Source organism: Gorilla gorilla, chromosome 15 (assembly GCF_029281585.2).
Source record: "Gorilla gorilla gorilla isolate KB3781 chromosome 15, NHGRI_mGorGor1-v2.1_pri, whole genome shotgun sequence".
NCBI classification, from domain to species: domain Eukaryota; kingdom Metazoa; phylum Chordata; class Mammalia; order Primates; family Hominidae; genus Gorilla; species Gorilla gorilla.
This window is the reverse complement of record NC_073239.2, coordinates 85,764,461-85,778,005: the sequence shown is the minus strand read 5'-3', so window position 1 is coordinate 85,778,005 and position 13,545 is coordinate 85,764,461. Positions and strand designations below refer to the sequence as shown.

General features: G+C 51.2%; 1 protein-coding gene across 6 annotated transcripts in view; it reads left to right on the top strand.

Moving 5' to 3' along the window:
- Positions 1 to 8,657, top strand: part of ACTN1 (actinin alpha 1) — a 105,425-nt gene extending 96,768 nt beyond the window's left edge. For 2 of the 6 annotated variants that reach the window (XM_004055344.5, XM_063697924.1), the window contains exons 16-21: positions 171 to 305; positions 1,784 to 1,963; positions 2,679 to 2,825; positions 4,264 to 4,329; positions 5,545 to 5,703; positions 7,758 to 8,657. In XM_004055344.5, the coding sequence (XP_004055392.1) occupies positions 171 to 305; positions 1,784 to 1,963; positions 2,679 to 2,825; positions 4,264 to 4,329; positions 5,545 to 5,703; positions 7,758 to 7,916 (846 nt within the window). In that variant the 3' untranslated portion in view covers positions 7,917 to 8,657. Of the gene's footprint in view, positions 1 to 170; positions 306 to 1,783; positions 1,964 to 2,678; positions 2,826 to 3,717; positions 4,339 to 5,544; positions 5,704 to 7,757 lie in introns of those variants that run through there. The other 4 variants (XM_004055345.5, XM_004055343.5, XM_055362183.2 and 1 more) reach the window with 4 other exon arrangements.
- The last annotated feature ends 4,888 nt before the right edge of the window (positions 8,658 to 13,545 follow it).

Below are 13,545 nucleotides of genomic sequence, written 5' to 3'. Positions count from 1 at the left end.
CTCATTGTTTGTCCAAATGTCAAATGACTGGGTTTCCAGAACAGGTTGACACCTTTACTCCTGTTCTGTTACTGACCGGCCCTTCCCCTTCTGGGTCCTCCATTTCCTCATCTGGCACATGGACAGATGGCTGACCCATCCTGAAAGTCGCCTTGTTGTTCCTGCCCCAGGTGCGGCAGCTGGTGCCTCGGAGGGACCAAGCTCTGACGGAGGAGCATGCCCGACAGCAGCACAATGAGAGGCTACGCAAGCAGTTTGGAGCCCAAGCCAATGTCATCGGGCCCTGGATCCAGACCAAGATGGAGGTGGGTCCCATGCTGGGAAGCAGTGCTGGGGCTCCCACCCCTCTGCCCAACACTATCCTAGCCAGCCAGGCTGCCTGTCTCCCTGGGTGGGACCCATGGAGGACTGAGGCCCAGAGCCTGCCGTGGGTCTGCTGTCCTGTGGAAGGCTATGGGGGCCTATGTGAGGAAGCCCTGCTGGCAGTATCTGATTTGGGAGCAAAGACATATGAGGACACCACTAAGGAGCTGCCTGTGGGCTCACACCTGTAATCCCAGCACTTTGGGAGGCCGAGGCAGGTGGATCACCTGAGGTCAGGAGTTCGAGACCAGCCTGGCCAACATGGTGAAACCCCGTCTCTACTAAAAATACAAAAATCAGCCGGGTGTGATGATGCGTGCCTGTAATCCCAGCTACTTGGGAGCCTGAGGCAGGAGAATCACTTGAACCCGGGAGACGGAGATTGCAGTGAGCTGAGATTATGCCATTGCACTGCAGCTTGGGCAACAGAGCAAGACTCTGTCTCAAAAAAAAAAAAAAAAAAAAAGAAGCTGCCTATGAAAGTCCCATAGGAGGGTCAGTTCCTGAGCGCCCGATCCAGCTTAATCCCTTTGATGTCTCTTGTTGACCAGGCCTCCCCTTCCTTTCCTCCTCCTCCTCCTCCTGAGCAATGAGCCTGGCCAAAGAAAATGATTGATCTTCCCAGAAAGAGAACTGAACCCCAGTGGAGCACAGAATTTTTTGCTGAATTGTGTGGGGTAGATAGTGGGGTGCTTTAGCAGATCAGGAAAGAGGCCCTGCTTGGCTAGAGCATGGCCTCTGAGTTCCTTAAGAACAGAGACCATGTTGAGTTCACATTGGTATGTGTCGCTCCCCCGCACCCCCGCCAGCACATTGTCCTTAGTAGACAGGCAGGAAATATCTACTGGATTGAATTGAGTGGACAGAAAGTGCTTTCACAGACAAGGGTTGTTTACATGGATGAATAACAGACAGAAATGGGCATTAGGCCTGGCCTGCAGGGATGGATGGGATTCAGGTGGGCCAGGGCAGGCATCCCAGGAGGCGGAACAGCAGGAGCAAGAGCATGGGTACTGAGGAGGTGAGTGAGGTCTGCCGAGGCTAGGAGGATCCTGGTTCAGTGGGTCCCTGAGATGGACAAGACTTGGGAAAGGAGCATTTGAATGGCAAGCAGAGGAGTGAATATTTAGGTTAGAACTGACCCTGCATCCCCTTCCTGAGGCTGACAGGTACCTGAGAGTTGGTAGGTATTTCATCCAATGATAACAGTGCTTGTTACGTACCTCTGTGGTGCTGTTTCCATACCTAGGAGCACCCATGCTAAAAGTGTCTTACTAATTACCAGTGATGGCCTCCTTAGGGCTGGGATGGGACCTGAGAATCATTTGAGGACTTAATAAGTGATTTTGGAGGCCCCAGTCCCCACCCTATGGGAGCAGAGTGAGGTGGTCTGACAAGGTGCTTCCTTCCCGGTGAGCAGGAGATCGGGAGGATCTCCATTGAGATGCATGGGACCCTGGAGGACCAGCTCAGCCACCTGCGGCAGTATGAGAAGAGCATCGTCAACTACAAGCCAAAGATTGATCAGCTGGAGGGCGACCACCAGCTCATCCAGGAGGCGCTCATCTTCGACAACAAGCATACCAACTACACCATGGAGGTGGGTGGGGCTGGCCTTGTTCCTCTTGGGGAGCCCGTGGCCCTTTCTGCTCTTTCTCCTGGGTGGGGAAGTCTCCAAGGGAACAGGTCATAGTTGGAGGATAAATTCACTTCACCCCTGAAGCCTCACATCTTCAATTTTTAGTACCTTCTGCTTTCCCAAGGAATGTGTTGAGAATGCACATTTCTAGGCCCCATCTCTAGAATTTGCTTCACTAATTCTGGGGTGGAGTTCAGAATAAGCACTTCTGGTGGTTCTGGGTGCTGGTGGGCTCCAAACACTGGCTCAGGCATCTGCTTTGAAAATGGCTACTTGTTTTAACTGTGCAAGAGAGTGTGTCTGTGTGTGTGTGTGTGTGTGTGTGTGTGTGCGCGCGTGGCTGTGGGGTTGGAGGTTTGGGGAATCACACATTTTTTTGTCTCAATCTTTCCTACCCCCAAATCTGCCCTCCTTCCTGACCTGACCCCCATTGGCAAGTCCTGGTTTCTTTGCTCTCCCAGGCAGAGGCTACCACCCTGCCCCTTGGTCATCTAGGGTCCCTGTCCTAGTAGGTTGTCCTTGTCCTGGTTCCCCTTCCTCTGGTGACACTCAGCCACACAGAAGGCCAAGTTTGATGGCTTTGGCTATTTTGATGGTTGGGGAGTAGGGTGGGCAGGGGCTGCCAGGAGCCCAGGCCTGGGACCCCTTTGCTGACAGGCCCCTTGCCGTCCTGCAGCACATCCGTGTGGGCTGGGAGCAGCTGCTCACCACCATCGCCAGGACCATCAATGAGGTAGAGAACCAGATCCTGACCCGGGATGCCAAGGGCATCAGCCAGGAGCAGATGAATGAGTTCCGGGCCTCCTTCAACCACTTTGACCGGGTGAGAGCCCCATCCTGTGCTTTCTTAGTGCAGCCCCCAACCCCTGCCCCAGGGCCCTGGAGGGCACTTCCCCGGGATGTGGGCTGCCATGCAAGTGAGGAGGGAGAGAAAGGGGAAACTGCCGTCAGCCTGCCCTGACTCAATGCACCCCGCAAAACCAGCCTTGGAAAACCTGTGTTGGTGCCCCATAAGCTTCCCTGCTTTCCGGGAGAGAGTGTTCAGACTGTGGGTAGAAAGAGGACCTTTGACCCCTGATCCTTGCTCTCCTACCATGAGGAGTCACCCTCAGTGAAGGCTTGCTGCTCCCTGGCTGTGGAGACAGAGGAGCAGAAGAGACTCCTCCTGCCCTCGCTGGCCCCTACCCCTACCCCGACCTCCAGTGGCCTCTGGGACTCTGCCAGGGATGTCAGAGGCCTTGGTCCTGGGTTCCCATCCCAGCTCTGGGTCAGGCTGGGTTTTAGTGGGCTGCCCCTTCCCAGTGCCCTGGGGCTTGCGGGCGGTCCCAAGGCGTGGGAGCATGGGCTTGGGTGCTGCCCACCACCCCACCTGCTTCATGGCTCTCTAGGCACCTGGGGGGAAGCCCCTGGGGAAGCGGGGGGGCTGGGTCACTTCTGAGGGAGCTTCTCACCCTTGTGGCTCATCACACCCCACTGTGGTCCTGCTCCCTGGAGCAGGGCCGCTTGTGCTGGGGGGAGGGCACCCCCTGGAGCCTCGTTGGTGTGTCTAACCGTGTGCACTTTTATTTCCCCTCCTCCCCCGCCCCCCCACCCTCCCTCCGCATGCCTGTCCCTGTGTCTCCCCACACACGCCACCCTCCCCCGGGGCATGCCCCCCTCACGGCTCCACCTCCCTGACACCGCATGGCTCGCTGCCTGGCGCACCGCGGCCCCAGGATCACTCCGGCACACTGGGTCCCGAGGAGTTCAAAGCCTGCCTCATCAGCTTGGGTTATGATATTGGCAACGACCCCCAGGTACTCGCCTCCTGCATGGAGCACGCTCAGGGGTGGCGTCTGGGGCAAGAAATAACGCGTTTTTCCTTTTTCTCTTCTCTCTGTCTGGATCTCCTGTCCCCCTCCTGTGGGCCATGGGGCTCGTCCTCTCCTGCTGTCTCTGTCTGCCCCATCACTGGTCCACCCTCTGCCCTCTGCTGTCTTTCATGGCAACCTACTGGGTGCCCGCTGTCTTCCGTCCTCGCTGCTCTTCATCCCATGGGTGGATTTTTGCATCTCCCTGCTCTGTCTTCCTCCTGTCTTTGGACATTTCCACCGACGTGTGTTCGCATCTTCTCCTATGTTCCTTTACCCATCCTGACCCCCAAAACCATAAATCTCATCCCCGTTCTGGCCATCTGTTCCTGTCTTCCTGGCCCTGGGCCGGCCCTTCCTCTTCCTGCCTTCCCGACCCTCCTTGTGTCTTGGTACCACTGCCCCCCACAGAAGAAGACAGGCATGATGGACACGGATGATTTCCGCGCCTGCCTGATCTCCATGGGTTACAACATGGTAACGTAAACCCCACCCTCTGTCTGCCCTGGTGAGAAGGCAGCCAGCTGGCGGGAGCAGCCAAGTCCCAGGAGTGGCGGGCTGGAGGCCCTCAGGCTAGGGGCTGCCCTCCCTGGAGGAGCCCCAAGGCCCATGTCCTTGGGGAAGATGGCTCCCTGAAAGCCGGCCCGGCCACGGGCGTGTGTGTATCCGGGAGGCCTGACCTCCTCGCCTCAATCTCTGTGCCACTTCATCTTCTGGTACTTCTCACTCCCACTGTGGACAGCTGGGCTGACCCTGAGGCTGGCAGGAAGGACTGGTGGTGTGGGACATCCCAGGTTTCGGGTTGGCATGCATCACCTCACATGGAGCATGGAAACTGAGACTTCCACCTCTGTCCTGGCGGTGACTCTGGTTGGGCCTGCCGCCCCTCTGGATTGTCCCAGGCCGTCCCCCACCCCCCAACCTTCCTAGTCTGTCCCCCCTTGCACAGACATTCTGAGCAGAGCAGTCAGGTGACTCCTGAGCCATGGTGCCAAATGCAGAGCCCACAGGCTGTCCAGCGCGGGCATGGGCATGGGGCTAGGAGCAGTGAACCTGGGAGTAAATCCCAGCCCTGCCGTCATTAGTGTGTTACCTCAGGTGAAGTGGGGGAACCCTACAGGACTGTTAAAAGGATTAAATGAAGGAATTTAAGTGTGTGCATGTATCTGGCATGTAGAAAATACAGTGTGGTGGGGAGAGAACAGATTCTAGAACCAGACTGCCTGAGTTCAAATCCCAGTTCTGCTGCTTCCTGGCTGTGTGACCCTGGGCAAGTCACTTAGCCTGTCTGGGCTTCAGATTTCTCATCTGTACAAGAAGATAATAAAATACCTGTCTTTATGGTTGTAGTGAGGATTAAATGAATTGAAATAAAGCTTTTAGATTAATACTTGATATGCTACATAGGTGTCAGCCATTGTTAATCATTGTTGTCATTATAGTTATTATCAACATGATTATTTGCTCTAAGAGGAACTCAGGCATCTGCAGGGTGTGGGAAACCCTGAGCTGGGTCTCCCCTCTTGGGTGTTGTGTCCCCATCATACCCTTAGGACAACCCAGGTTAGGTCAGGGGGATGTGCCCTCCTCTTCCAGCCACAGGCTGCTCTGAGCCCCCAGGGTCTTCAGTCCATATGAGATATTCCCAGCAGGCCATGGGCTGACAGCCCTGGGTTTGGCTGTTCCCTCCAGGGAGAAGCAGAATTTGCCCGCATCATGAGCATTGTGGACCCCAACCGCCTGGGGGTAGTGACATTCCAGGCCTTCATTGACTTCATGTCCCGCGAGACAGCCGACACAGATACAGCAGACCAAGTCATGGCTTCCTTCAAGATCCTGGCCGGGGACAAGGTGGGTGTCCTATGGGTGGGCACTGTGCTGGGGTGGCAGGCACTGGCTGGACTGCGATCTAAAGGGGTGAGAGCTGGAACATGAACTCCTCAACCGCCCCTTCTTCCAGGGTCCTTTGGCCTCTCTTTGTTTGCCACTTCTACTCATTTCTGTAATGCCTTGAGCTCAGCTAAGGTATCAGGACACAGGATTAGTATAAGTGACCCTTCCAGGATCACTGCATGCCAGTGAGGGAGTCCATAGCTGGGATGAAATGACAGGTGGCAGATGGGAATAGAGTGGTGTGGATGTGTGATTGGACTCTTGGAGTCCATCTGACACTCCCTGGGACTCCACCCTTGGTCTCATCCCGCGCATCGGCACGGACTATAATGGGAGCAGGAAGAGGGACTGTGGGACCCAGGAAGGAAGCATGTCTCTCGTGTTTTCTACCCTGAGCAGTGATCTACTCTGGGTTTCCCAGTCTCCCAAGTACCCTGCAACACTCCACCTGGCAGTGGATGGATGCAGGGGGTTGTCTCCATGGATGCCAGAGGCTCAGTCCAAGTCTCCACTGTTCTGAGATGGTCATTGGTAGACCTGGATGTTACCCAGAACCACAGCCATCTCCAGCCCAGGGACCTGAGGGGATCTGTAGAAGCCACAGATCCCTCGAATATTAGAGAAATGACTCACAGAGCAGCCAGAAGAAATGGTGGGGGCCTAGGGTCTGTGTTCTGTTCAGTAAAAGTCACAGTAAATCCTTATGCCATCCTTCCTTCAAAACTGAAAAGATTCAGGCCAGGCACAGTGGCTCACGCCTGTAATTCCAGTACTTTGGGAGGCTGAGGTGGATGGATCAGGTCAGGAGTTCAAGACCAGTCTGGCCAACATGGGAAAACCTTGTCTCTACTAAAAATACAAAAAGTTAACCGGGTGTGGTGGCGTGCACCTGTCATTCCAGCTACTTGGGAGGCTGAGGCCTGAGAATCGCTTGAACCTGGGAGGCGGAGGTTGCAGTGAGCCAAGATTGCGCCACTGCACTCCAGCCTCGGTGACAGAGTGAGACTCCATCTTAAAAAAAACTGAAAAGAATCAGTTACCGAAAGCAAAAGCCAATAGGGAGGGAATATAATTTCTGGAATGTCTGTCTATAAGGGAATAAAGGCTGAACCTACAAAGAAGTCCCTAAAGGTCTGATTTAAGTACAAGAACAACGTTATTTGTATCATAGCACTTTGGAGCTGGAAGGATCCTCAAACCATTTAGTTGCAGTGGCTAATTTTGTAGAGGAGGAAAACTGGGGCCCAGCTAGGGGCCTGGTCTCCCAACTTTTGGTTTGACAGTGGCAGCTCTACCCTCCCTCAGACTGGTTCCCAGGGCACTCTGGCAGAGGTAGGGCATGGTGCAGGGCGACTACCTTGTGGATCAGAGCCCCCAAATGAGCTCTCCTGGATCTTGAAGCTCCTAAAAGAAGCAGCTTCCAAGTAGACCTATCATGAGCAAACCTGGGAGAAGGTAGATACCCAGGCTGGAGCTGCTTGCATGGGGCAAGGCCCACATTTCTGCAAAGCTGCTTAACATAGCCTGGCCATATTTGGGAAGCAGTGATGCCCAAACATGGATGGTGTTCTTAATCTGCTGGAGGGCCCATTAAAATTAGACTCTCTGTCCGAGGCCTCCAGAGAGCTCAGTGGAGTGCGTGTGGGGTCCCCCCAGGAACCTATACGCTCCGCCAGAGTATCTGCTGATACTGCTCCAGCACGCAATTATTGCAGACTAGTGTGATTCAGAAGATGATTATAGGTGTAATTGGCACATGGAATTAGATTGGAAAGTGGCTTACAAAGTAGGTACTGAAGTTGAAAACCTGAGAGAATTTTAAAAATACATGTTGTGTATGCGGTATGTACATGTGTGGATATTTATGTCCGTACATCCTGTAGTTACAGGAGGGAGGCAAAATGCAAACGGCACATGCTGCCTTCACGCCGCCAGGCTTTGCGGCTGTGTCGGGCCGCGCCGCTTTACGGCTGCTGGACTTTGCGGCCTTCCTGACCACTCTCTCCTCGCAGAACTACATTACCATGGACGAGCTGCGCCGCGAGCTGCCGCCCGACCAGGCTGAGTACTGCATCGCGCGGATGGCCCCCTACACCGGCCCCGACTCCGTGCCAGGTGCTCTGGACTACATGTCCTTCTCCACGGCGCTGTACGGCGAGAGTGACCTCTAATCCACCCCGCCCGGCCGCCCTCGTCTTGTGCGCCGTGCCCTGCCTTGCACCTCCGCCGTCGCCCATCTCCTGCCTGGGTTCGGTTTCAGCTCCCAGCCTCCACCCGGGTGAGCTGGGGCCCACGTGGCATCGATCCTCCCTGCCCGCGAAGTGACAGTTTACAAAATTATTTTCTGCAAAAAAGAAAAAAAAGTTACGTTAAAAACCAAAAAACTACATATTTTATTATAGAAAAAGTATTTTTTTCTCCACCAGACAAATGGAAAAAAAGAGGAAAGATTAACTATTTGCACCGAAATGTCTTGTTTTGTTGCGACATAGGAAAATAACCAAGCACAAAGTTATATTCCATCCTTTTTACTGATTTTTTTTTCTTCTATCTGTTCCATCTGCTGTATTCATTTCTCCAATCTCATGTCCACTTTGGTGTGGGAGTCGGGGTAGGGGGTACTCTTGTCAAAAGGCACATTGGTGCATGTGTGTTTGCTAGCTCACTTACTTGTCCATGAAAATATTTTATGATATTAAAGAAAATCTTTTGAAATGGCTGTTTTTTAAGGAAGAGAATTTATGTGGCTTCTCATTTTTAAATCCCCTCAGAGGTGTGACTAGTCTCTTTATCAGCACACACTTAAAAAATTTTTAATATTGTCTATTAAAAATAGGACAAACTTGGAGAGTATGGACAACTTTGATATTGCTTGGCACAGATGGTATTAAAACAACCACACTCCTATGACAGCTCTTTGCCTGCTTCTTGCTTGATGTTTTCTGGAAGTGTGTGTGGGGTCAAGGATGGTGTGGGGCACCTGTATCTACTCCTAGTGTTTTTGACCCTGCTGTGTTCAATCTTCTTACACTTCAGTTTCTTCATTTTAAAGAGGAAAAGGTAATTTCTTCACAGTCTCCTATGAGTTGGACAGAAAGTCATGGATGTGTAAAGGACTTCTTGATGATAAGCCCCACCTTCATTTTTCCACGGCATCAAACAGCTCTGTGACATCTGCATTCCCCCCCACTCGTTTTATTTTTGCTGCAGGGAACAGCTTGAGTTATCTCTTAAGAGTCATCTCATCCCTTGCTATTCGAGATGACCCACAGATGGCAGCTGTTCAGTATCACCTGGGAGTTCATTGGAAATAGAGAATCTCAGGCCCCATCCATGAACGTCGAATACTGTGTGTACTGCTCTAGCTTCTCCAGAGTAAAAGATAGTCTCTATAGGATGCCGTCTGCTCTGTCACCAGGGCCCCTGAGCCCATGCCTTTTATCTGACGTTTGTTTTGCAACCCATTACATCACTTGCCCCCGGGCATCCTTTAAATTTCATCCTTGGCTAATTCTCATTGTAACCGGTTCCAGCTTGCTTTAAATGATTGGGTGGATAGAATTCTCCCCATTGACAATTGACAGGTGGCAATTAATTGTTCATGCGTCAGTGGGATGAATCCATTACATCTCTTTCCTGCCTAATAGTTTTATCTACCTCCGACTTTTTTGTAGCGACTTTGTTGATATCCTCATGAAGGCCCATCTCTCCTCTCTCTGGCCTGTCCATCCCTTGACAAAACCTTAATGACTGTTCTGGGTACCAAATCTGTGGCAGGAGTGTGACCCAGCTGCCACCCACCTCCTCCATCACTGGACCAGCTCATAGTTGTCCCTTGGACATGGGGTTAGTGCCCAACAAGTGTAGTCATTTGGCTAAGTGAGTTACTAGGAGGGAGAACAGATTCAATTTCCCGAGGTGGTGAGGAGAGACTGAAGGCTTTGCCAGTTCTTTGGCCTATGCCAGGCTCTCTGGTACTTCTGCAGGTGGCATGAGCTGTGTAAAGCGCCTCTAAATTTAAGGCTCCAAAGCTCTCCAACACAAACAAGACTTTAGGGTCTGCGTTATGGATGCCAAGGGAAGAAATACAACCTCAACATCAGTGCCTGTCAAGGGAGGCAGATGTGAGCTCGTCTGCCTGCCACCGGCCATTTGGACTACCTTGGGCAAGTGACCTCCTTAAATGGGGCCGATAATGTTGCTTTCCTTCTCTCCCTGGCACACAGTAGGCATTTAATAAGTGGCAATGGGTATTGTCCCTAGAGTTATATAAAAAAACCAGCTCTAGCAGGGCGTGGTGGTGCATGTCCGTAGTGGCAGCTGCTTGGGAGGCTGAGGTGAGGATCACTTGAGCCCGGGAGTTTTGAGTCCAGCCTGAACAACATAACAAGACCCTGTCTGTAAAATGGGGAAAAAAGTCAGCTGTGCTTTGTTATGCTGTTTAAAATATTCTTAAAGAAAAAGGCCTGATTACAGAAAAATACCATTAAGGGGAACCCTCTTACAGTCTCTGAGTAATGGTCCCCCAAGATGTCCATTTCCGAGTCCCTGGAACCCATGATTGTTAATTCATATGACAAATAAGACTTTGCAGATGGGATTAAGAATCTTGAGGTGGGGAGATTGGTTCTGGATTATCTGGGTGGGTCCTTAGGGAGCAGGCGTGTTGGCATCAGAGGAAATGTGACAACAGAAGCAGGGGTTGGAGTGATGTGAGGCCACAAGCCAATGAATGCGGACGGGGTCTAGAAGCTAGAAAAGCCAGGGAAACAGATTCTCCCTGAGAGCCTCCAGATAGAATGCAGGTCTACAGACCCATTTTGGGTCTCTGTTCTCCAGAACTGTGAGATAATACGTTTGTGTTGTTTTAAGCCACTTCATTTGTGATAATTTGTTACAGCAACCATAGGAAGCTAATATGTGCTCCATCGTTCATGCCCTGGGGAGCTGGCTGCCTCCCTGACGTCAGTGACCCGTGGCATAGGCATGACCTGCTGGAGAAACTGCTCTAGCTTCAATGGCCTGAGTGTGCAACATTGGCCTTTGGGAGGCTGCCTTAGCTGCTGGACTTGATCTCCTAAGCCTTAAAAGTGCCATCCATGGAGAGGGGAAAAGGAAGCTTCCAAGTTCTGAGAGCCCAAAAAGGCCAGAATAGCTGGGCCCAGCAGGAGATGTAAGGCTTCCTGTTGTCTCAGATGCAGGAGCCAGAGGGCAGCCCAGCTCCAGGTAGGCACCAGCCACAGAACTGGAAAGCCTTTGGGAGGCTGCGGTCCTGCCTTCTCTATAGCTTATCTTGGCCCCTCTCTGTGTGTCAGCCTCCCTCCTCTCCCTGCAGCCTAGCTTTGGGTGCACACCTCCCCATGGTGGCAGAGGTCAATTCCACAGTGCGTAGTGTTGACATTTTCTTGACACGAGACTAGTCCCAATTCCAAATGTCCAGGACACACTTGGCCCAGTCTGACCTGGTGTGATAAAGTGATGCCTGTCAGTGGATGAGGCTGGGGCCATTGCTCATGGGCTAGATTGGGTATCACCTTTAGGATAACCCAAAAGGTGGCCTCATAAGAACTGTCTCAGTTCATCAATTTTCACATTTTAGCATCTCTGATATTGAGATACAGCATACAATCGATCTCACTTTAGGATTAATGGTGTCTTACAATTGCTGTTGGCCAGATAGCAGTCATGACTTAGTGTCATTGCCTGCCTGTTTGAGACAGGAATGTGAGTCCTGTCTTTTGTCTCAAAAACTTCCATTAATCTTACCTCCTGGTAAGATCAAGCTCCAATATCAAAACTTGCATAGTGGGTACCCAGAGAGAAAATGCTGATGATCATAGTGTAGTACTGGCTTACGAAATGCTAGCCAGGGTGCAATGGCTCATGCCTATAATCCCAGCACTTTGGCAGGCTGAGGTGGGCGGATGGCTCGAGCCCAGAAGTTCAAGACCAGCCTGAGCAACATGATGAAACTCCGTCTCTACTAAAAATACAAAATTAGCCGGATGTGGTGCCACATGCCTGTAATCCCAGCTACTTGGGTGGCTGAGGCAGGCGAATTACTTGAACCTGGGAGATGGAGGTTGCAGTGAGCTGAGATCATGCTGAAGGAAGGAAGGAAGGAAGGAAGGGAGGGAGGGAGGGAGGGAGGCGAGAGAGAGAGAAAGAAAAAGAAATGCTGCATTTTCAGTTCTATTGATGGCACAGCAGGCAACGGTGTGTGAAAAACAGGCACTTAAAGACTCTGGGCCGGGCACGGTGGCTCATGCCTGTAATCCCAGCACTTTGGGAGGCTGAGGCGGGTGAATCATGAGGTCAGGAGTTCGAGACTAGCCTGACCAACGTGGTGAAACCCTGTCTCTACTAAAAATACAAAAAATTAGCTGGGTGTGGTGGTGGGTGCCTGTAATCTCAGCTACTCGGGAGGCTGAGGCAGGAGAATTGCTTGAACCCGGGAGGTGGAGGTTGTGGTGAGCCGAGATCACGCTACTGCACTCCAGCTTGGGTGACAGTGTGAAACTTTGTCTCAAAAAAAAAAAGACTCTGACAAGGGATTCAGAAGAGAATTTTAGCAAATTTGGTTTCCTCCTATTGTCCATGATACATGTCTAAAAAAGTCTGAGCTCTTTCAATAAGTATATAATAATGTACATATATGAGTACATAAAGAACATAATAAAATTCTAAAGAAAGCATTGTGTTATGGTTTAACTGGTTACACTTTATAGCTCATAAAATAATGGAGCATCTATAAATCTGATCATATCTTAAGAGTATAATATGGCCTCTGGGCCCTATTGCCTGTCAAATCCCCCAAATCTGGATTCTTTATTTGATGGAAGAGGAAAAGAAAGATACATCCTAAACTTAATCCAAAAGCAATGTAAGGGATGTCTGGAGGGCCTGGGCAGGTCTTCGGAATGGAAGAAGTCTGTGAGAAGTTAACCTGGTGATACCGATTCAAAGAGCCTGTCAAGTGAAGCCCCCTAAAATGGGGAGAATAAGAATCTTAGAGGTTGTTCAGTAGAAGTCTTGGAATGCATTTTCAGTGGTTAAGGGAAAAAAGTGACTACTCTTAAAAGTTGAGAAACCAAAGTCGCCCTTACTTCATCCCCAAACTGAGCCACCTAAATCTGTTGAAGTTCCCTCTGGGGTCCAATCCAGAAGCCATCATACCCTTCAGGGTCCATGGAAGAAAGCAGTTCCATTACAGAGAGCCCAGGAGTTCAGCCAGGGAAAATGCTCACTGAAAAGCAGTAGAAGTGGAAGCCGTAAGAATATTAGGTCCCTCTGGGTGTGATGGCTCACGCCTGCAATCCGAGCACTTTGGTGAGGCCGAGGCGGGCAGATCACCTGAGGTTGGGGGTTTGAGACCAGCCTGACCAACATGGAGAAACCTAGTCTCTACTAAAAATACAAAATTAGCTGGGCGTGGTGGTGGGCGCCTGTAATCCCAGCTACTTGGGAGGTTGAGGCAGGAGAATTGCTTGAACCTGGGAGGCAGAGGTTGTGGTGAGCCGAGATTGTGCCACCACACTCCAGCCTGGGCAACAAGAGCAAAATTCTGTCTCAAAAAAGAAAAAAAAAAAAAGATTATGTCCCAAAGCTACTATAACTTATGATAGCTCCAACAAAAATATAAAAATACAATAATACATGATAGCTCCAACAAAATTATGATGTCTCTGGGACATCATAAAGGAGAATTCCTTAGAGGGAGTTACAGAACCTAATAAGGAACTCTCAGAGTAAAGAATGTGTTGGAGGCTGGCTCACGCCTTTAACCCCAGCACTTTGGGA